Source organism: Dromiciops gliroides, chromosome 4 (genome assembly GCF_019393635.1).
Source record: "Dromiciops gliroides isolate mDroGli1 chromosome 4, mDroGli1.pri, whole genome shotgun sequence".
NCBI lineage: Eukaryota > Metazoa > Chordata > Mammalia > Microbiotheria > Microbiotheriidae > Dromiciops > Dromiciops gliroides.
Genome location: NC_057864.1, coordinates 207,253,067 through 207,277,147, shown reverse-complemented (window position 1 = coordinate 207,277,147; position 24,081 = coordinate 207,253,067). Strand labels below are relative to the sequence as shown.

The window sequence follows — 24,081 nt, the reverse complement described above, 5'->3', positions numbered from 1 at the left end:
CTTCTTTCTAGGTTCAATCTCCTTCACCAAATGACCAAATACATTTCTTTCTAAAACAATTTCAGATTTTGAGATTTGTTCTCATGAACAATACTTTCTCACCGCAATCTGCTCTTATAGTAGGAGGTCTGGATTTTCTAGAAAAGGATCAGTACCATTTGGATATGACACACAATTCTATCAGTATCTTAAGAGCATCTCTATTTTTTGAGTGAGAGGAAAACACTCCTATTTGTTTCTATAGCTCTTGAGGCCCTACCAGTGTGTTTTTATTTGTATAGAATTAGTCACCTATTAATATTATAACATTAATAATAACACTATTGATCCAACCATTCTGGAGAGCAATTTGGAATTATGTCCAAAGGGCTATAAAGCTGTGCATACCCTTTGACCCAGCAATACCACTTTTGGGTCTTTTTCCCAAAGAGATCATGGAAAGGGGAAAAGGACCCACATGTACAAAAATATTTATAGCTGCTTTTTATGTGGTGGCAAGGAATTGGAAGTTGAGGGGATGCCCATCAATTGGAGAATGGCTGGACAAGTTGTGGTATATGAATGTAATGGAATACTATTGTGCTGTAAGAAACGATGAGTAGGAGGAGTTCAGAGAAACCTGGAGGGTCTTGCGTGGGCTGATGATGAGTGAGATGAGCAGAACCAGAACATTGTACATAGTATCATCAACATTGTGTGTTGATCTACTGTGATGGACTATTCTTCTCACCAATGCAATGGTACAGAAGGGTTCCAGGGAACTCATGATGGAGGAGGATTTCCAAATCCAGGAAAAAAAAAAAAAGAACTGTGGGGTATCGATGATGAATGAACCATACTATTTCCTTTTCTTTTGTTTTTGGTGCTGTTGTTTTTCTATTTTGAGGTTTTTCCTCATTGCTCTGATTTTTCTCTTATAACATAACTAATGCAGAAATATGTTTAATGTTATTATATAGATAAATATACATATATGCACATACATATATATGTGTATGTGTGTATATATATATATATATATGTATATATATATATATATAAACACCTATATAAGATTACCTGCTGTCTAGGGGAGGGGGGAGGAAAGGGAGGGAGGGAGAAAAATCTGAAATTGGAAAGCTTGTATAAACAAAAGTTGAGAACTGTCTTTACCTGTAAAGGGAAAAAATAAATAAATTAAATACTTTATTAAAAATAATAACACTATTAATACTGAAATATAAAATACTGAATTAATAAAGCTAAAGCAAGAAAAATTAGAATATCACAGTTACTCAATATAAGGCAAATGAAAGAATAATAAAAACATTATAGTCTACCCATATACCTTTGTTAAAATCTCCCACTGAATGCATTCAGTGTCAGTGAGGGGAGAGTGGACAAACACTTAAAGGAACTTAGCAGGGAGGAACATGTCTATAAGACAAATACAACTTTAGATTATAGGCCTTTCTACTCTTCAGCCATTTGGGTAAATTTGAACCACACAAAACCACTTTTCTGTTAGTTGCTCTTCTTCTGCCTGGTATGTACCATTCTCCTTTGGAGTAAAACTTCTCTTCTGCTCTTGAACATGAAACACTAAGAATCTCTTTTCATCTATAGGCTCCCCCAACAGAGTGCTAAGGAAGATGTTATAATGACAAGCACTGTTCAAGAAGATGTTATAGTGACAAGCATTTACTTTAAGCCAGAGAACTCTAAACATCCTCAAATTTGTAAAAAACAAAAACAAAAACAAAAACAAAAAAACAGAGGATACTGCTTTACTGAATCATCTTCAAGCCTCTTCTTACTGAACAGCAGAGCTTTCAGCAAAACTCTTCAGTTTGGCTTGCTAGTGTTATGTTTAAAATCTAAATCGTGTGGTTGCCTTAAATTAGAAGCTTTAGCACCAGTCTTTGGGCATTAAGTGTTTATTAAAGCATACCAAGTATTCATGTGGAGTTCAGAAAGTTAAGAAAAGGCCTATCTAGCCTACAATAACAGCCGGGTCTGGTTCTTCCTCAAGTTCTCCACTACGAGACTGCTTCAATCATGAACACCCCTCAAACTGGGTGTGGAAGCTTTTTTTGGTCCAGAGCATAGGAGGAGCCTACTGCTTCAAGCTGATTGGTTAGTGTCATCCAAATCCATTGGTTCACTGGACTTGAAGGTGGTCTTGAGTTATGTTCAAAGTCTTTAGCTTCTGAGAACAATATCTTCTTAAGGGCTAGCCGGGTGTGCTTACAATCTAGTTAACTTGAAGTAGGCTAATCAGCAGTCAATCACTCTCACTTAATTCATTCAGTTTAGATTAATGTCCAGGTGGGCCTTTGAGTATCTGCTAAATCCCATTATTTTATCACACTAGGCAGTGAAGATAAGTTCATCCAACTCCTCACTCAACAGGAATTTCCTTTGTCCATTCAGCTCTCAGCATCTTATAACACAGAAAAGTTCACAGAAAAAGACCTGAGGTTGCTCTCTGGGCAAAATGGACAATCTCAACCAGCTTTTCACTCTTCTCACAGCAAAAAGACTAAAAAGCTTGACTTTTCCTCTGTGTTTTTCCCACTCAAACAGGAGTGCAGTAAAGAACAACCAGGAACCTTTGAGATATTTCCCCTCTCTCACGGTGCATGGTACTGGGGGTGGGAATGGGAGACAACAACATTCAGTTTGAGACATGTAATAGGTAGTTAAAGATGTGGGAGGAGAAGTCAGCAGAGAGATTAGGGCTAGATAAAACAGTTTTGATTGAATGACTGGGTTGGATTCAGAAATTTATAAAAGGATTAAGGGAGAAGGAAGTAGAGTCACCTATTATAGACAGCCCTATTAAGGAACTTAGCCATAAAAGGAAGGAGAGATATAGAACAATAGTGGGGATGGATGGATCAAGAAAGGGTTTTTTGATGGGACATACTTAGACATGCTTATAGACAATAGGAAGTGGCCAGCAGACAGAGAGAGATTGAAAATAAAAGAGAAAGCAAGGATGATAGAGTATATAATCTGTTGGAGAAGATAAGTAATTTGAGGAACTGTGAAGTTAGGGTATTTGAGAGAGTATTGGTGTATATGTTGAAATTCACTAATATGAGAACAGGAGTTGAGGAAAAGAGAAAGATGAGCCAGGAACTGAACTCAGTGAAGAAAGAAGGGGAATATCCTGAAGATTGGTAGACAACAGCTACCAGAATTTTGATTGAGTGGTAGATCTGGATTGAGTGAATCTCCAAAGTAGAGAAGTTACTGAGTAATGGTGGCAAAAGGAAAACCTGTAAGTAGTAATGGGGAGCAAGGAGTATTCCAGCTTCCTGCCCTTGACCAGTGAATCTGGGGAAATGATTGAAAGTACAGCCAGTACTGGAAAGGACAGCCATGGAGACTGTGTCCTCAGGAAGGAGCAAGGTCTTAATGAGAGGAAAATGATGAAAAGAGTAGGAAAGGAAAAGATTTTAAATGAAATGAAATTCGTTGCCTGTGGAGCAGGCATACCAAAGAACTCAGTAGAAGAGGTAGATAGTTTTCAGGTGGGACACTGTAGGGGAGATTGTTTGAGGAAAATGGAAATGAAGGATTAGGTAGTAGAGGACAGGAAAGAGAGTTTGATGACTGACAGGGGTTCAGAATCACTGAGATGGGGAGGCTACACAGGGGGGGAATTTATTAATCATTAAGAGAATATCATATGACAACACTTTGCTATTTTTCTTTTGAGAATCATTTGTTCATATTCTTTGAGCACTTGTCTATTAGGGAATCATTATGGCCTTTTATAATTATTTTACTTTTCTATTTACCTTGGGTATTCAACATTTATCAGAGATAGTTGATTCAAAGATTTCTTCTTCTCTCCCCAACAATCTCTTCCTTATGCTATTTGCATTAATTTTGTTCATGCAAAAGCTTTTCAATTTCATATATTTGAAATTATTTTATCTTTTGGGATTGCTTCAATCCCTTATTTGTTCAATAATTAATCCTCTAGTCATATCTGTGAAAAGTACTTGATTGATGATTTTCTAAAACTTTCATAGTATAGTATTAAAGAGGTAGTATGTTCTATTGAATAGAGATCTGGCCTCTGAATCAGGAATACCTGGGTTTAAGTCCCACATCTGACACATATTGGCTGTGTAAATTTAAGCAAATTATTTAACCTTTCATTGACCCCAGCATCTCTCTAAGAGAATAAGTTACGAGAAAGTGCTATTCCAATTTGATAGAGGAAATTATTCATCAGTAGCTCTCTACATTGATGAAATCACAGGTCTATTAAAAAAAAAGACATTTCATAACAAACATATCCATTTTGAGCTTATTCTGGTATATGGCAGGTATGTTGATTCAAACCTTATTTCCACCAAGTTGCTTTCCATTTTTCCATTAATTTTTCTAATTCTAAGAAATTGGGACTTCTTCCTCAACTAAGTTATATTCTCTGGTTTATCAAGCACTATGATATTGAGTTCAGTTGTTTCTCTTTCTTCTTTACCTAATGTATTTCACTCATATCCTTTAAAAAAATTTTCAACTAGTATCAAATAGTTTTATTATTATTGCTTTGTAGTATAATTGGAAACATGGAAATAAGATTCCCCCTTCATTTTTCCTTTTTTTAAAGCTGTTATTGAGATTGGCGAACTTTTGTTCTTGCAAATGAATGGTTATTATTTTGTCTAGCTCTATAAAGTACTCCATTGGTAGTTTGATTGGTATAGTACACTCTTTAAAACTCTTTAAAAATCAAGTCAGATAGTGTCATCATTTTCTTATTATTACATTGGCATGGTCTGTGAAATAGGATATTACTTTAGTTGTCATTCTTTATTTCTTTAATTGGACAAAACAGTTCTTGGGTATATTTTGATACTTTGATTCCCAGATATTTTATGCATTTTATATTTATCTTCAACAGGACTTTCCTTCTATTATTTGTTAGATTTTGTTATTGTTGTGTGGAAACACTGAGCTTTTTATTTTGCTTATTTTGCATCTTGCAATTGTATTAAAACTATTAAGTATTTCTATTGGTTTCTTTGAGAATTCTGAGGTTTTCTAAATAATCATGTAGCCAGCAAATATGGAGAGTTTTCTCTCATTGTTGCCTGCTTTTATATTTTCAGTTTCTTTCTCTTGCCTAATTGCAAGGATTTCAAAAATTATACTAAATAACACTGTGGAAAGGGTGAATGAATCCACATACATGTCTGTATTATTTGGGAAAGTTTCTAGTGTTTGCCCATTTTATAGGTTTTTTATGTTTTTATTACTTTTTATATTTGTAGTTTTATAGTTTTTAGGAAAGTACTTTGTAACATAATTTTAAAAGTTCCTTCTATGTCTAACCTTTTAGGTTTTATACTAATTGTTTTCCCATTGTTTAACTAGCCTCGCATCCCCTACATGTGTAACCTGTTATTATTATGCTCCAAATATGAACCCACACTTTTAATTTGCATTTGTACTTTTGGGAGAATGTATTCCAGGTTTATGAGGGAAATGTTTCAGAACTGCTTTGAACCAATTCTATCTCCTGGCTGACCATAAATGCACTGGGGAGGATTCATGATCTATAATATAGAAAAGTAGAACCTGAGGAAATCAGTTACAGCATAAGAGGGTAAAGTAGCTCAGAGAGGAAGTTATATAGGGAAAGAGAACTAGACCAATGTCATTAGTGAATATTGTTTCTTTTCTTTTCTTCTCTCTCTCTCTCTCTCTCTCTCTCTCTCTCTTGTTGCAACAAACATTTACTTTATTTTTTCCAGTTACATGTAAGGGTAGTTTTCAACATTCATTTTCATAAGATTTAGAGTTCCAAATTTTTCTCCCTCCCTTCCTGTCCTCCCCCCTCCACAAGACAGCAACCAGGTTATATATGTACAATCCACAAGTATTCTTTCTATCAGTTCTTTCTATGGGGTGGATAATAAGCATTGTCATTAGTCCCTTGTGATTGTCTTGGATCATTGCATTGCTGAGAGTAGTTAAGTCATTCACATTGGCTCATTGAACAATACTGCTGTCACTATGCACAATGTCCTCCCAGTTCTGCTCACTTCACTATACATCAGTTCATGAGTCTTTCCAGGTTTTTTGGGCATCATCCTGTTTGTCATTTCCTATAGCACAATACCATTCCATCACAATCATATACCACAGCTTCTTTAGTCATTCCTCAATTGATGGACATTCCCTTGATTCTCAATTCTTAGCCACCACAAAGAGTTGCTATAAATATTATTTGTACAATTTCCCCCCTTTCTCTTTTTCATGATTACTATTGTTAACTGTTTCCCTTCCATCCTATTCCCTTCCCCATGATATTTATTCTATTATCCATCTTCCTTTATCCTATCCCTCTTCAAAAGGGATTTGCTTCTGTCTGTTCCCTCCCCCAATCTGCCCTTCCTTCTTTTGCCCATCTCTTTATCCCCTTCCCCTCCTATTTTCCTGCAGGCTTAGAGAGATTACTCTACCCAATTGAGTGTGTATGTTATTCCCTCCTTGAACCAATTCTAATGAGATTGAGGTCTTTGAGCCAATTCTGATGAGTGTTAGGCTCATTTACTGCCCAGATTAAATAGATTACTCCATGGAGTTGGGTGTGTGTGTTTTATTCCTTCCTTGAGGCAACTCTGATGAGTTTAAGGTCTTTAAGCCTTTTCTGATGAATATAAAATTCATTTACTGCCCTGCTCCTCCCCCATCTCTTACCCCATTCCATAAGCCCTTTCCTGTTTCTTTCATGTAGGATTTCACCCCATGCTACCTCTGCCCTTCCCTCTCCCCCAGTGCATTCCCCTCAATCTTCAATTTAACCCTAAAGATGTCATCATGGAACAGTTAGGTGACATAGTGGACAAAGCATCCACCCTGGACCCAGGGGGATCCCAGCCAAAACCCAGCCTCAGACACAAGACAGTTACCCACTGCATGACCCCAGGTATGTCCCCCAACTACATTTTTTTATGGTTCTCTAGGGCCTTGTATTTGAAAGTCAAATTTGCCATTCAGTTCAGGTCTTTTCATCAAAAAATACCTGAAAGTCCTCTTTTTCATTAAAGTCCCATTTTTCCTCTGAAAGATTATGCTCAGTTTTGCTAGGTAGGTGATTCTTGGTTATAATCCCAATTCCTTTGCCCTCTGGAATATCATATTCCATGCCTTCTGGTCCTTTAATGTAGAAGCTGCTAGATCTTGTGCTATCCTGACTGGGGCTCCACAGTACTTGAATTCTTTCTTTTTGGCAGTTTGCAATATTTTCTCTTTGACCTGAGGGCTCTGGAATTTGGCTATAATTTTCCTAGAAGTTTTCCTTTTGGGATCTCTTTCTGGAGGTGATTAGTGGGTTCTTTAAATTTCTATTTTATCTTCTGCTTCTAGAATATCAGGGCAATTTTCCCTGACAATTTCTTGGAAGATGATGTCTAAGCTCTTTCCTTCATCATGGTTTTTAGGCAGACCAACAATTTTCAAATCATCTCTCCTGGACCTATTTTCCAGTTCTGCAGTTTTTCCCAGGAGATATTTCACATTGCCCACTATTTTTTTATTCATATGGATTTGCTTTATTGTGTCTTGGTTTCTCCTAAAGTCACTGGCTTCCATTTCTTCAATCCTAATTCTTAGGCAATTATTTTCATCAGAGAGCTTTTCCATTTGGCTTTTCAAGCTGTTGACTTTTTTCTCATGTCTTTCCTGCATCACCCTCATTTCTCTTTCCATTTTTTCCTCTACCTTTTTAACTTTATCTTCAAAGTCCTTTTTGAGAGCCTCTATGGCCTGAGACCAATTCATATTTTTCTTAGAAGCTTTAGATATAGGGGCCCTGACATTGACATCTTCCTCTGAGGGTGCACCTCCATCTTCCTTGTCACTGAAGAATCTTTCTATGGTCCTCACCTTTTTCTGTATGCTCATCTTGCCTTTCTATTACTTGACTGTTAGCTCCTTAAAGTTGGGCACTGTTTCCAGGCTGCAGTATCCCAAGCTTCAGAAGTCCCAAGTGGTATGATTTAAGGAGGATCAGGCTCTTCACTCACCTGGCCTATTCCCTTATATATAGATGATGCCAGACCAACTTGCTAATCAACCAGCTTTGTGTGTTGTGGTTGTCAGCTCTGATGAGCCTGTACACCTTCCCCACCTGGGCCACTGCTAGTCAATTCTACATCCTGTTTCTTGGCAGGGGTGAAAAACCCAAGTTCTGCTTCAGCAGCAGCATAGACCCTTGTAGTCTACCCCCCTATCAAGGGCTCAGCCCTATCACCAGACTGAGTTTAGATGCAGACGACACTGGCACTTCAGCTGATTCAGAGGCTCTGGGGGTCTCCTTCTCTGGTGAGGCCTTCCTGGGACTGGATCTGTGTCAGGGTGACTGTGGGGTTGGGCTCCACTCCTGTCTCAGCACAGTATCTCCCTTCTTCTGACCTTCCAATCCATTCTTAGTTAGACAATGATTTCAGCACATTCTTATGTGGGTTTTGCTGCTCCAGGCATTGTCCTATGGAATTATTTTGATGTTTTTTGGAGTAATCGTGTCATCGTGACTATTCTTTCAAATAAAATCCTGGTAAAATATTCATAATACTATATCCAACAAGTTATTCACTATGATCAAGCTGATGTCTTTTCTTTCATGTGGACTCATCATGTTGCTTTCCCCAGGGCAAAGTGTCTCTTATGGGCAAGATACCAAGTTGGGCTCTCAGGTTCTGTTTCTCTCCACAGAAAGAATCTCTATTGTCATGGTTAACTCTTTCATTAGTCTATAGCTTGCTCTCTTTATGCTGCTAGTGCCAGAGGTTTCTTCCCTCAAAGTTGCTTTTGATCATGAGTTACTGCCTCTGTATCCTTGTCTGTTTGAAGAGTAAGTCTGTGCTTCCTCAATTGTGCCTTTAATTATTTAAAATTATTTCTCCATTCTGGATAGGGTGTCTCCTTATAGTTCCACTAGTAGATGACATGGCCATGAAGGGGCAGTTTAGCACAGAGAAATTCTCTCTTCTCTCCTTGCAGAGGTCAAATTCCACAAAACACTCTAGGCCTGAACCTTCAAACTTGTTGAAACAGCTTTAGCTATAGGAATGCCTCTATGAGCATGGAAATTTTTTTCTGGTTCAATAGCTAGGCTTCCTTTAATCCTTTAATTGCACCAATCAAAACTGTTTGCAGTTTGTAAAGGGTGTTATTTATTTGCCTTAATTTTTAAGATTTCATCTTTTATGATTAATTTGGATAGGTTTATTTGATGATTTTCTAATTTTTAAAAATTGCATATTTATTAGTTCACTAATCTGCTCCTTTCCTCATTTGTTAACATGCTTCCAGGGATATGAATTGTCCTCTGAAGACAGTATTAGTTCCATACCAGAAATTTTGGTATGTTGTGTCATCATTATCATCATCATCTTTCACATAGCTATTCATTATTTTAGTTATTCTTTGACCTACTCATTCAAGATGTCATTATTAAGCCTCCATTTAAATCTGCATCTTTTGCTTGTTCTATTTAAACTACTATTTTTATTTCATGATAGTCTATAGAGGTGTTTAATGTTTTGGCTTTAAAAAATTTATAATTATTCTGTGTTTAATCTCATGGTCTATTTTTATAAAGGTACTATATGATGGTGAAAAATACATATATTCTCTAATGTTCCCATTTAGAAGATGCCACAAATCTTTAATCTCTAAATTCTCTGATGGTTTGTCCAGTTTTATATATTCTTTTTTTTTTTTGTGAGGCAATTGGGGTTAAATGACTTGCCCAGGGTCACACAGTTAGTAAGTGTTAAGTGTCTGAGGCCGGATTTGAACCCAGGTACTCCTGACTCCAGGGCCGGTGCTCTATCCACTGTGCCACCTAGCTGCCCCTACATATTCTTTTTGTATCTTTCTATTAGATTTGTCCAACTCTGAGAGAGGAACATTTTTCCAATACACTTTTTGTAATTCCAGTTTTTTCCTTTACAAACATATATGCTATAACATTTAATGCATATAGTGTATGTTTGAAATTGATATTGGCTCATCATCTAGCATAAAATAATTTGCTCATTTTCTGTATTAGAAAGCTGAACTTATATTTTTGCATTGTCTGATATAATGATTACAACTTTTTTTTTGGATTTACCTTATGCATACTAAATTTGCTTGTAGTCTCTTATTTGGATTCTGTATATGTTTTATATATGTTTTTTTAGAAATATTTCTTGCATATAACAATTTTTGGATTTATTTTATTTTCCCAATATATTATTCCTTTCTCTTCTTTTATTTTTTTCTGCCTCAGTAATAATTTTGTCTCACCCAATTAATTTTCTTTACCTTTTGAAGATATTTATTCTGGCTGCTTGAAAAATTTGTTATTTGTCATTAAAACTTAAATTTAAATGATGCATGAGTTGTAGTGTAACAGGGTTTTTTTGTGGTTGTGATATGTATAAGTTAATATTTGATTGTCCATATTCAGAAGTTCTGAATAGTTTTCCTGTGCCATTTCCTATACTATGTTGTTTACATTGTTTTTTGTTTTTTAATTGTTATCCTTATGATTTTTAAGTTTTCTCTGTACATTCTGTCTTCAAGGTCAGTTACTTTGACTTTTATAGAATTAATGTTTTCTTTTTATATTTCTGCTTTTTGTTTCTCTTCTGCTAAGGTTACTTCCATCTTAATATTTTTTGAATTTGAAATCCATTCATTTCCTTCACTTCTTTACAGTGATTTCTCCATCATTATTTCTGTAACCTAGTGAAGTTAAAAAAGTGTTTCATTCAAAGTTCAGATTCTGACCTGTATTCATTATTACTTTCTTCTTTTATGGGTTTCATTTCTGTTTTGAACCATTTTGGAGTTTCTTCTTGTTCTTACTCTCAGGGCAGGAGGCAGATTCCTGTCTTTCATCAGGCATTGGTTCATTTCATTTGTATTCTATTTGTTAAGGAAGCTTTGTATTCTCTTCCATATTTTACTCATTTTTTCCCCCTGGTTTTAAGATCCTTTCTGTAGAGTTATTTGCTTTGCACTGGGTTTTTATGAAGGTCTTTTCTTCTTGATATCTTTGTTGTTTCAGCCTCTTGTCTTTCTCTGTCAACACTTCTTGGCTCATCCCTTTTTATTAATGGATACATCTCCAAGACTGGATAGTGAAGCTGCCTCACGTTCCTTAAATTGTAATATATCGACTTGGTCGGCCTGGGTCTTTGCCCTGAATCAAGTGAGCATATTTTCAGGAAGCTACATTCCTTCTCTGCTCATGATTTACTTAGTTGGGCAGAATTAGCATCTGATACTTCTGAAGGGAAGTTGGAAGGGTAGGAGTCTTTGTGATGAGTTATTATAGTTATGGGGATCCTTAGAATGGCCCTGTGTAACCTCCAAGTTAGCTTGTGCTCCTGTAGCAGTAGATGAAGTCTATTTGGAAGATTTACTGAGTAAGTACTCAAAGTATTCAAGTTCTCTGGTGTAAATTAATAAGTATTTTATCATGTAGGGGGTTGATATTCTTTATCTTGTGGATTTAACAGAAATCAGCCATATTTGGTACGTGATTCTTTCTTTCTTTCTTTTGGAGGGGGTAAGGAAGAGTAGGAGGGGGAAGTTGTTTGCAAAAATTGACTAATGTACCATGAAGCTGGTTTCATGACCTGGACATCCTATATTATTTATTTTTCCAAGGCAGACTGGTAGAGTAAACAAATATAAAAAGGCTGACCTTGAAGGGAACTTGGGTTCAAGTACTGCCTGTGACCATGGGCAAGAGATGTAACCTCTCAGTGTTCCAGGCAACTCTCTTAAGTTATGAATTACTGATCTATATAGGAATTACCAACACTGATCTGGAACCTTATTACTTAGCACTTCTTTTTTTGCCAGGGCAATGAGGGTTAAGTGACTTGCCCAGGGTCACACAACTAGTGTCAAGTGTCTGAGGCTAGATTTGAACTCAGGTCCTCCTGAATCCAGGGCTGGTGCTTTATCTACTGAGCCACCTAGCTGCCCCCTCATTACTTAACTCTTAAAACTTACTTTTCTATTATTACTTTATGTGAGATCATTTTGTTAGATGGACTGTAAGCTCCCTTCAGGCCAGAGAGCTTGTCATTTACCTCTTTGTACACCTCCTTTTCCTCTCTCCTCAGTAAAAAAGTACGTGTTCGATAAATGTTTCTTGACTTCACATTTATATAGGAGAGCATTAGGCATCAGTGTCTACTAGTTGACCTGAAATTCTTTCCATATGAACCCTTGGGAGTCATGGGGCCATGAGTCTCTTCTTTTATCCATCCTAGTGAGATGGAGCAGCAGAAATCTCAGCAGTGAGAGGCCATGTGAATGAGTAGTTGAAGGCCTGAGAGTGTGTTGCCACAGAAATGAATGAGCATTCACAGCAGTAACAACGTATGGAGGTAAGGGCTATTGACAAACCGCCCACCATCTCCCTCCTTAAGTGGCTTCTGTCACTTTGGCAGTGACCAAAGGCTGAGTCAGCTTCTCTGAGATGTAACTAAGAAAAAGAATGGAATGAGCTTCTGGGATTGAGTATTGCCCCTGCCATTGACAGAGGTGAGATTGTAGAACCTTCCAGAGCTCCTGCAGCAAAGATTTTTGCTGTGGTGAAATTTTGTCTCCCCTCTACTTCCTGGAGAGAATGGAAATTCGTTGCAAAGCTTATCTTTGTTTCTTTAAAGTCTATATGTAACCTGTCAGCTTCTTCCTGAGGTCTCTTTCTGCCTCCAGAGACCTCTTCCTGAAGAGAATCTGGGAACTCAAGTCCCCTCTATTGAAACAAAGCCTTAAGAACCAGGATCTTTTCTTTCCTAAGCTCTCACCAATGCTGCCCCTCATACAGGCACAGAGCATCTAGTAATCATTCTCCATCAATAAGGAGAGTCTTAAGCAAACAGATTTGAGTCCAGGTTGTATTCATTTTACATCTCTGTTCATCCAGTCTCTGAAAGCTGGTATTAAGATGAAGCTGAGGGGCAGCTAGGTGGGGTGTAGTAGATAAAGCACTGGCCCTGGATTCAGGAGGACCTGAGTTAAAAGCTGGCCTCAGACACTTGACACTCATTAGCTGTGTGACCCTGGCAAGTCCCTTAACCCTCATTGCCCCGCAAAAAAAAAAAAAAAAAGATGAAGCTGAGCTTAACCCAGTGCATTATTGGTTTGTGTATATTTCTATTGGTTTGGTTTGTGTATATTTCTTTTTTTTTTTTTAAGGGCAATGGGGGTTAAGTGACTTGCCCAGGGTCACACAGCTAGTAAGTGTCAAGTGTCTGGGGCTGGATTTGAACTCAGGTCCTCCTGAATCCAGGGCCAGTGCTTTATCCACTGCGCCACCTAGCTGCCCCTGTGTATATTTCTTTTGCACAGAGGCAGTTGAGAGGGAGGTTAAGGGTGGCTACACAGAAAGAGAAGAAAACTCCTTTTTTAAAAATCTTTGAGATGACTTCAGCTGGTTCTTCAAAATGAACCGAAAAGATTTTTATTAATACATATTAATATTATTCCTGCCCCCTGCCCCCCCCCCCCCATCTCAGGCAACTAACTTTCCCTTCCTATTATTTCATTCTCCCACTTTAGGTCCAAGGAAACCCCTTCACTTCTCTGGGTGGGGCTGAAATTAGAGTCCTGAGAAGAAATAATTATAGTTCTGCCCTTAAGAGAGTAAGGGAGTCGAGTGTTAACCAAATGCCTCCAACCTCAGCCATAGTATATGTATCTAATTTCCCTTATACTGTATCATTTATGGGTGTCAGAACTATAGATGTTAAAGTGGGAAGGCAAATAGGTTGAATTTCCCTCCAGTTAGTGTTTTGGTTTGGCTGAGACATACTATGAGTAAAGAAGTGAGCAACCACCAATATTTATTACTTGAATGATTCAATGACCTGCAATTTCATCTGTGTGGGAATTCTCTCCACTACACAGAACCCCTTTTCTAATTAGTAGAAAGTCTCCAAGGGTTGCTATGGCTGAAGAATTCATTACCCTACCTACAATCTGGTGATGAGTCTCTCTGAATTTAGTTAGGCTAGTTTTGGGGGGCGGACCTGCTAATAGTAGCTAACAATATGGCACTCTCCGACTTTCAAAACACTTTATCTTATTTGATCTTCACAACAATCCTGTGAGGTAGGTGCTGTTATCATCCCCATTTTATGGATGAGAAAACTAAGGCCAACATGAGGCTAAATTGCCCAAGGTTACAACGGTCAGAAGTATGTTGGCTCAAAGTCCAATGGTCTGTCCACTACATCAATTTTTAATGCTTCTATTCTCCTGCCAGAACCTTTAATGACCCTGGGTTACCTCCATGCCACCCCTACGGCACTGGTCGACTTTTAGGATGAGCTCTAAGTAAATTTGAGGGCAGCAAGGGAAGGAAAGGTGCATCTTTAACTTTAAAAGATATTACACTATGATGTTAGGTTTACACACCATCTACCACATATTTTCATCTTTTATCTTCACACACAACAGCCTTGTGCTGGAGGTGCTATACTTATTAAAATATCAGGGATATTAATATCCCTCATTAATATTTTGGCAGATAAGGGAACTGAAGTTGAATGAAGTTAAGTGACTTACCCACACTAACAAGTATCTGAGAACCAGTTATAAAGCATCAGAAATCAGAGTTCTTAACTTGGAATCCACAGATCTCATCAGAAGTTCCATGACCTTGAACGGGGGGCGGGAATGAATAATACATTTTTATTTCTACTCACCTCTAACTAAAAATTTGCATCTCCTTCAATTATGAGTGTAGCAACACATTATTCAGAGAAAATAACCATACCAAGGTCCAATATACCAAAAAGGTTAAGAATCCACATGCTAATTCTAGTCTAATCGCCTGATTTCACAGACTAGGAAACTGAGGTCAAATGACTTGCCCCAGATTAAAAATGCCATTTAAGAAGTGGATCTGGCCAACCATTCTGGAGAGCAATTTGGAATTATGCCCAAAGGGCTATAAAGCTGTGCATACCCTTTGACCCAGCAAAAACACTTTTGGGTCTTTTTCCCAAAGAGATCATAAAAAAGGGAAAAGGACCCACATGTACAAAAATATTTATAGCTGCTCTTTTTGTGGTGGCAAGGAATTGGAAATTGAGGGGCTGCCCATCAGTTGGAGAATGGCTGAACAAGTTGTGGTATATAAATGTAATGGAATTCTATTGTGCTGTACAAAACGATGAGCAGGAGTTCAGAGAAACCTGGAAGGACTTGCATGAACTGATGATGAGTGAGATGAGCAGAACCAGAAGAACATTATAAAAGGTATCATCAACATTATGTGTTGATCAACTGTGATAGATAGATTCTTCTCACCAATCCAATGGTACAAGAAAGTTCCAAAGGACTCATGATGGAAAAGGCTCTCCAAATCCAGGAGAAAAAAAAAAAAGAACTGTGGAATATGGATACTGAGTGGACCATACTATTATATTTGGTTTTGGTGCTGTTGTTTTTCATTTTTGAGGTTTTTCCTTTATACTCTGATCCTTCTCTTATAACATGACTAATGCAGAAATATGTTTAATGTTATGTGTATATATATGTATATATGTATACATATACACACACACACACACACACACACACACACACACACACACACACACATATATATATATATATATATATATATATATATATATATACCTATATCAGATTACCTGCTTTGGGGGGGGAGGAGGGGAGGGAGGGAGAAAAAATTGAAATTGGAAATCTTATCTAAACAAATGTTGAAAACTAAAATAAATAAATAAAATTTAAAAACAATAAAAAAGAAAAGAAGTGGATCTGGGTCTCAAACCCATATCCTCTGATTTAGGGTCCAAAATTCTTTCTAATGACCCCATTGTCTCCCATTTGAATGTGGCTCTCTTTCCACCACACAGCCGGCTGCTCAGCAAAAACAGGTTTTTTTGTTTGTTTTTTTGTGGGGCAAAGGGGGTTAAGTGACTTGCCAAGGGTCACACAGCTAGTAAGTGTCAAGTGTCTGAGGCCGGATTTGAACTCAGGTACTCCTGAATCCAGGGCCGGTGCTTTATCTACTGTGCTATCTAGCCGCCCCCTGCAAAAATGTTTTAATTTTGATATATAGTATTTTTTTGTTTTTGTTTTTGTTCTTTGTTCTTTGGTTTTTGTTTTTTTTGGTGAGGCAATTGGGGTTAAGTGACTTGCCCAGGGTCACACAGCTAGTTAGTGTCAAGTGTTTGAGGCTGGATTTTGAACTCAGGTCCTCCTGATTCCAAGGCCGGTGCTCTATCTACTGTGCCACCTTGCTGCCCCTGATATATAGTTTTAAGCTCTACAAATTTTCTGTCTAATCTTGCAGTAAAGTTCCCACCAAGGTGTTCAAGCTCCAGTTTCTCGATAATAGCCTATCTGGAGAGATAAGACTGTCTTTATATTAAGTGGCTTGATGACACACCTCCTCTCTTCTATTTCACAACATCAAACCTTAATTTCGTTCTTTCTCAGTCACAAAACAATTATTATGTCTGAAAAAGAGAACGGAGGTGCAAGGTGAAAAAAAAAGACAGTAATTGCCAAACAGGTGCTTGCTCCAGGACTCCTACTGGCACCTGAATACCCAAAATGACTTTCTACAAAGAGCCAAGTGGCACCACCTCCTGGTTGCCCTTCGGTTGTCGTTGGAGAATTTTGTGTTCCTTTAGTCATGGCTCACTCTGACCATCTGTAATATATTGGCTTGATGGTCTGCGTGAGGTTTTGGTAACAAGTACACAAAGAACCTGGCGACTTGAGAGCCCCAGGTTCCTTAAAAGCGCGCTCCATTAACTTCTCATAGGAACTACATTACCCACCTGCCACTGCGTTCTTTGCAGGAAGGACGTCTGCGCACTAAGACACTCAGTTCCAAGTTTGGAGCTTTCAGCTGCCAGCCCTGGCCCATCATGTAGCTGCAGCACAGCCTTCCCTACCATTGCAATTGGAAAAAATCACTTTCCAATCTGTTTTGCAAGGTGTGCATTTCCACTTTGATTTCCTGAAAGATCATCTGCTGCATCGATCAAGAAAAACTTCACTTGCATGAAGACTGCGCGTCTGCAGCTTGAATCTTTATTGCAAAACTAGCTACAGAAGAGAGGCAAGGCAAAGTCTTTTGTGCTCCCCTCCCCCATCAAAGGAAAGGGGAAAATGTCTCAGTCAAAAGGTAAGAGTCTATTTGCATTGCTTGCAAAAATGCAAAAAGCCGTGCATGCATTTGCAAATGCATGGATGCATTTTTTGCCAGGCAATTGCATTTTAAAGTTTGAGGCTTTCCGAAGCTCAGTTGTATTTCCTGTTTAGTATGTGTCCTTTTTTTTTTTTTTTTTTTTTTTTTCAGACACAGAGAGTTCCTGTAAGGCAGGGCTTGCAGTTCAGCTGTGCGTTGATGTTATTTGCATTCTTCTGCTAGGATTACTGAGCTCTTTTTGCCTTTTGCATAGTCAGGACAGATAAAGCAGGTTGGAAGTGTCTAAATATGCAGTGCTTTCTCTTTGGAAAATTCTGTAGAATGCATTCACATTGTGAAAGGATTCAATTACTAGAGGATTGTAAACTTTTAAAGAGTCTGTTTCTCAGATGAAAGGCATAAGGAGTTAAATTGCTAGGAACTGAGTATATACCTATGTTTCCATGGGAAATTTCTGGAATCAGTCCTTAGCTAATTTTCCATTGATTTCCTGCTGAATATTAGGCAACTTTTGATTTTTAAAGGTAGGATTTGGATAACATCAGGTTCTTGAAAGCATGCAAGAAATCCTGGTCTTTTAAGATTTTGCACTTTACCATGGGACTTTATTGGTTGAATAGAGTCTTCAGAAGTTGAGCACTGAAGAGATACAGGTTGAGAAGTTTGACCATTTGGGAGGTAACTTCTCAGAATAGAATGTAGAGGGGGAAAAAGCTGTACTTTTAGGATGTTGCAAGAGTGGGGAGCTATACTATTTCATTAATAGCCCAAATGAGATCTTTTAAGCACATGAAAATGGGACACATATATTTAGCCTTTAGATATGTTATTAGATGCAGAAGTTCAGGGTTTGTGCATTTAATACTTCAGGTTTTTTATTTCATACAGCTGTTGCACTTGTATTTTTCAGCCTTTAAATGGCATCTGGGGGGTATTAGAACAAAATATCTGGCACAGCATCAGAAGACCAAGGAGGTACTTATAAGTTGCCCTCAGGATTTTGAGTCTTTTTTCAAAGGAAATATTATTGAACCACACAGAGAGCACATGCCTTATGACAAGGTAAGGAATAAGGAAGGCATAAGTTAGGCATCCTGGAACCCATAGTACCAGTGACTTATGTGCACAGAATAAGTGTTATTGATGATAACAAACAAAAATAAAGGATTTGGTGATCACTCCCCATAGGCTTAATATGGCAAAAGGGTATGAAGTTGTTACAGAACAATCACAGTCTTAACTTTAAGGTTCTAAAGACATGAATATAGAAGTGATAGTTGTAAGACTTTGAGGACTCTTGCTAAGGACTAAAAGAGAAAAAAAAAACCTGAAAAAATGTTCCATCTAGAACTTAAGTAGTTATAGTATTAGATTTATTTTCAGTGGCTACAGTGGAACGAACTCTGGATTTGAAGTCAGAAGACCTGAGTTTGAACTCCAGTTCTACCACCTGTATGAACTTGGGTAAATTAGTTTACCTCTCTGAATGTTAGTTTTTTGATTATTAAAAAGAGGAATTATATTAAGTGACCCCTGAGATCTTTTCTACTTCTAAATCTGTGATCCTGTGAAAAAGGATGAGGGTAAAAATCATAGGGAATTACATTTTGCTCAAACCAATAGGACACTTCCTAAGAATTTGAACTATCTGAAAATTGAGTAAGTTGCTTGTGAGTCAGGTAGTAAATTTTGGATCTCTATGAATGTTCAAGTATAGGAGAGGTGTCTGCTTGTGGGAGTAGAATTTGAAAACACTCATCCCATCCTGTCATGATGGAGAAGGGAATTTTAGACCAGATGACCACCAATGGCACTTTTCTTATTTAAAAAAAGTTTGATTATGAACTAGAAAATCATTTATAAACATTAACATTTCCACATACAAAGAAAGCCAAACAATGGGAATTGTTTACAAAAATAGAAGTTAATCCATTATCTATCTATCTATCTATCTTATTTTTTAAAAAAATCTTAAACTCAATGTGGTAGTACCAAAAATTACCCTGCTTGTCTGTGTCCCCCTCCAAACTTCCTTCAGATTTCTTTGGTACATTCTTTGTGTTTTATTGATGCCTTCCCCTCTAACAAAAGAGTAGTCAAACAGAATCGGTTTTTTGTTATAATGGTCATGTCTGAAAATAAATGTCTCACTCTGTATTTATACTACATAACCTCTCTGCCAAGAAGCAAGGGTAATGCCTCATCATTAATCTTTGGCATTGTGACTGGTCATTGTATCAATGACCATTCTTAAGTTTTTCAAAAATTCTTTTCTTTTAAATATATCAATGACCATTCTTAAGTTTTTCAAAAATTCTTTTCTTTTAAATATTGCAGGTGTTGTATAAATTGTTCTCCCAGTTATACTCATTTCATTCTGCATCAGTTCATAAAATCATCCAAGGTTTCTCTGAATCTGACTTTTATCATTTCTTATTGTGCAATTCTATTATATTTATCATACTTTGTTTAGCTGTTTCCCAGGTGATTGGCATTCACTTTGTTTACAGTGTTTTTGTACAACAACAAAAAAGTGCTGCTATAAATAATTTTGTTCCTATGGGGCTTTTCTTTCTTTCATTTCTTTGGAGCATATGCCTGGTAGTGGTATTGCTGGGTCAGAGTATGCATTGTTTAGTGACTTTTGAGCTATAAGTCCAAATTGCTTTAGAGAAGTTCTTAAACTGGGGTCCACACACCCCTGAGAAATTCATGGATAGATTTAGAGATTCCATGACTTTGGATGGAGGGAAAACATAGTATTTCTTTCATTATGACTGCAGACAACATATCACTGTAGTTTTAGGTTTTACCAGACTGCCAAAGGGACCTATGGCACAAAAAATGTTAACAATCTTTAGTTTAGAGAATGGTTGGTTCACTTCATAGCTCTACCAACAATATATTAGTGTGCCTGTCACCTCTGCCAATCTGATGGTGGTGAACTGGAATTGCAGAATAGTTTTAATTTGTACTTCACTTATTATTAATGATTTTGAATATTTTTTAAAATATTGGTTGTTAGCTTGAATTTCTTCAATTGAGAACTGCTTCTTCGGGTAATGGTTCATTCTTATATGTTTGTATCTATTTCCCATTTTCTGGATATTGATCATTTATCAGACAAATTTGCTGCAAAGATTTTCTCCCAGTTCACTGATTTCCTTCTAATTCTAATTGCATAGATATTGTTTGTATTAAAAAATTTTCAATTTTATGGAATCACTAATGTACATTTCCTCACTCTTCCTTCTTTGGTTAAGAATTCTTCCTATATTTATAGCTGTGAAAAGGTTTGTTCATTCTCCTACAACTTGTTTATAATGTAACCTACATATAAAATGTCATATGATCATTTGGGGCTTATTATAGTATATGGTATAAGATATTAATCTAAACTTAATTTCTTCCATGCTGCTTTCCAATTTTCCCATTAGTTTTTGTCGAATAATGAGTTCCTACCTCAGTAGTATGTGTCCTTAGGTTTACTGAATACTGTGACACTGTGTTAAATTATTTTTGCATCTTATATCTAATTTGTTTATCTTATCAAATTTTCTATTTTTTAACTAGGTACAAATAGTCTTGATTGTTACTGATATGTATAGTTTGAGATTTGGTACTACTAGATCCCCTTTCTTCCCAATTTTTTCTATTATTTTCCTTGAAGTTCTTGATCTTTTGCATCTCCAGATGGATTTTGTTATAATTTTGTATAGTTTTACAAAATATTCCTTTGGCAATGTGGGATGGCACATCATCGTGTAAGGGCCAAATCACTTAACACTCATTGCCTTGCAAAAAAACCCCAATTCAAACAATATTAAATCAATCAGGTGGGGCCCCTGGGCATCTGCCAAATTCCATTATTTTATCACAATTGATAAGTTATTTTAGGCAGTTTTGGGATAGAAAAATATCCCAACCATAAGCAACTAATTCCTCTCCGATTATTTACTTTCTTTTATTTTTATAAAGAGTATTTTGTAGTTGTATTCATATTATTCATGTGTGTGTTGGATAAGCAGCATGGCCTAGTGAATATGTCATTGGACATTGAATCAGGAGGACTTCGATTCAAATTCCACATCAGATACTTGCTAATGGTGTGATTCTCAGGCAAGTCACTCATGTTCTCCTAGAATCACTTTCCTCATCTGTAAAATGAGGAAATTGGACTTGATACCTTCCAAGGTCTCCTTCAGTTTTCAATGTGATAGACCCCCAGATATTTTATATATTACGTAGTGATTTTGAATGGGATTTCTTTTTCAATCTTTCCTACAAGTTTTTGGTTTTTTGGCAGCTAGGTGGCACAGTGGATAAGTGCACTTAGAAACAAGAAGAGTTGAACATAAATTTAGCCTTAAACCTATACTAGCAGTGTATCTCTGTGCAAGTCACTTAATTTCTGTCTGCCTCATGTTCTTCATACATGAAAGTGGGAATAATGATAGCTCCCACTTCCCACCATTTTTGTGAGTATAAAACAAGAATGATTTGTAAAGCACTTTGCAAACTTTAAAACACTGTATAAATGCTATTTATTATTATTATTATTATTGTGATTATTATGTGGATTTATTTTGTCTTGTTGCTTTACGGAAATTATTATTTCTATTGATTTTAGTTGAAACTTTAGAGTTCTCTAAGTTAACTACCAAATCATCTGCAATATCTGATAATTTTGTTTCTTTTTTTGGCCTATTGTTATTTCCTTAATTTCTTTTTCTTATCTTACTGTTACACCTAGCATTCTAGAACTATATTAATAATAGACAATCAATACAATAGACAATCTTGCTTTACCCTTGATCTTATTGGAAAGCTTTCTAGTGTTTCTTCATGTAATTTTTACTGGTTTTATTTTTAATACAATTTTTTACATTTATAGTTCTTTTAATATTGAACCAATCCTGAATTCCTGGCAGGAATCCAATATGGTCATCTCTTATAGTATTTCTATATGATGTTAGAGATATTGCAGGTGTTTTTTCAGTACTTTTGTACTGATAATCATTAGAGATATGGTTCTATAATTTTCTTTCTCTAACTCATTTCTTACTAGTTTAAGTATCAGGATCATTTATTTTTCTGATAGAAGTTTAGGAGGATGTTATCTTTTCCTATTTTAAAAGTTAATTGATGTAAAATTGCAGATACTTGTTGTTTTTATTCTATAGAATTAAATTTTAAATCCATTTAGTGCTGGATTTTTTTTTCCATTGGAATTTCAATTTCTTTGTCTGAGACTAGATTACTTAAATTACCTGCTTCCTTTTTTTAATGATTTGGCTATGTTATGTTTTTAAATTCCCCCCCCCCCGTTTTTTTTTTTGACAATCTGAGTATTTTATATTTTTGTAAATATCCATCCATTTTCATGTAAGTTTCATATTGTTTTTGCTGGCATGCCACTGGGCAAATAGCTTTAAACATTTCCTTTATTTTCACCATGATTTGGTTTATTTCTTTAAAATTTGTGGTTTGATCAGTTAATAGTTTGTCTATTTCACTAGATTTTAAGAAAAATTCAGCTCCTAGTTTTTAAATCATTTCCTTAGTTTTTATTTTCAATTTTATGTATTTTTCTTTGATTTTAAGAATTTCTATTTTGTTTCTAGTTTTTTTTTTTTAATTTTGTTGCTTTTCTAGTAGCTACTTTCTTTTGTTAAAAAGGTACATACCGGGGCAGCTAGGTGGTACAGTGGATAGAGCACCAACCCTGGAGTCAGGCGGACCTGAGTTCAAATCTGACCTCAGACACTTAACACTTACTAGTTGTGTGGCCCTGGGCAAGTCACTTAACCCCAATTGCCTCACCAAAACAAACAAATAAAAAAACAACAAAAAAGTTACATACCCCTTTCATTGTTCTATTCTTTCTTCCTTTTGTTGATGAATGCATTTAAAGATATAAAATATCTCTTAAGGAATGCTTTGGTTACATCTCAGTAGTTTGGGTATGATGGCTAGTTGTTATAATTTCCTTTGATTCAATTAGTTATATATATGTATACATATATACATATATTAGGATTAAACTATTCAATTCTCATTTGTTTGAATCCTTACTCAAAGGCCACTTATTAATTATACTTTTCATTGCATTATGGTTAATAAAGATCAGTTTAATATTTCTGCTTTTCTGTATAATGAATTTTTTATGTTCTAGTACATGGGTCAATTTCTGTAAATGTGTGGCTGAGAAATATGTATTTCCATTCCTTTTGTACACTTAGTAATCATCAGAGATTTTATCTAACTTTTCTAAAATTCTATTGAAATCTTTAACTACTTTCTTGTTTATCTTTTTGTTGTATTTGTCTAGGTTTGAAAGAAGCACATTGTGGTCTCCAACTATTATAGTTTTCTATCTATTTCTCACTATTAGTCGATTAGCTTTTTCTTCTGGTATTTATGTAAGGATGTGCCCATTACACACACACACACACACACACACACACACACACACACACACACACACACACACACACACTCTTCAGTGGATAGTAAGTAGTTCCTGCAAAGGAGTTGAGAGAAATCAAGACATTTGGCATGTACAAAAACAGCATAAAGACATTAATATTTCACATATTTTACATAACTAGTTAATTTAAGACACTCAGCACAAGTTAAAATGCTTATAAACAGCATATAGAATCACCTAGAATGTAAATCAATCAAATATATAGAACACGTATAACATGGCACCTCTATATTTGACAATAGAAGTACATATCAGCATCAAATGATAAATATATATACACACCATATATGTATGTATATACCAGCATATATATATATATATATTTTTTTTTTCTCAGTAAAAGCCAAATAGTGACAATGAATGTTACAGTGAA

At 36.2% G+C, this 24,081-nt stretch overlaps 1 protein-coding gene across 2 annotated transcripts in view; it reads left to right on the top strand.

The window, feature by feature from the left end:
• Positions 1 to 16,927: 16,927 nt before the first annotated feature.
• MAP2K6 (mitogen-activated protein kinase kinase 6) overlaps positions 16,928 to 24,081 on the top strand; it is a 177,226-nt gene continuing 170,072 nt past the window's right edge. For both annotated transcript variants that reach the window (XM_043999726.1, XM_043999725.1), the window contains exon 1: positions 16,928 to 17,194. In XM_043999726.1, the coding sequence (XP_043855661.1) occupies positions 17,179 to 17,194 (16 nt within the window). In that variant the 5' untranslated portion in view covers positions 16,928 to 17,178. The remainder of the gene's footprint in view (positions 17,195 to 24,081) is intronic.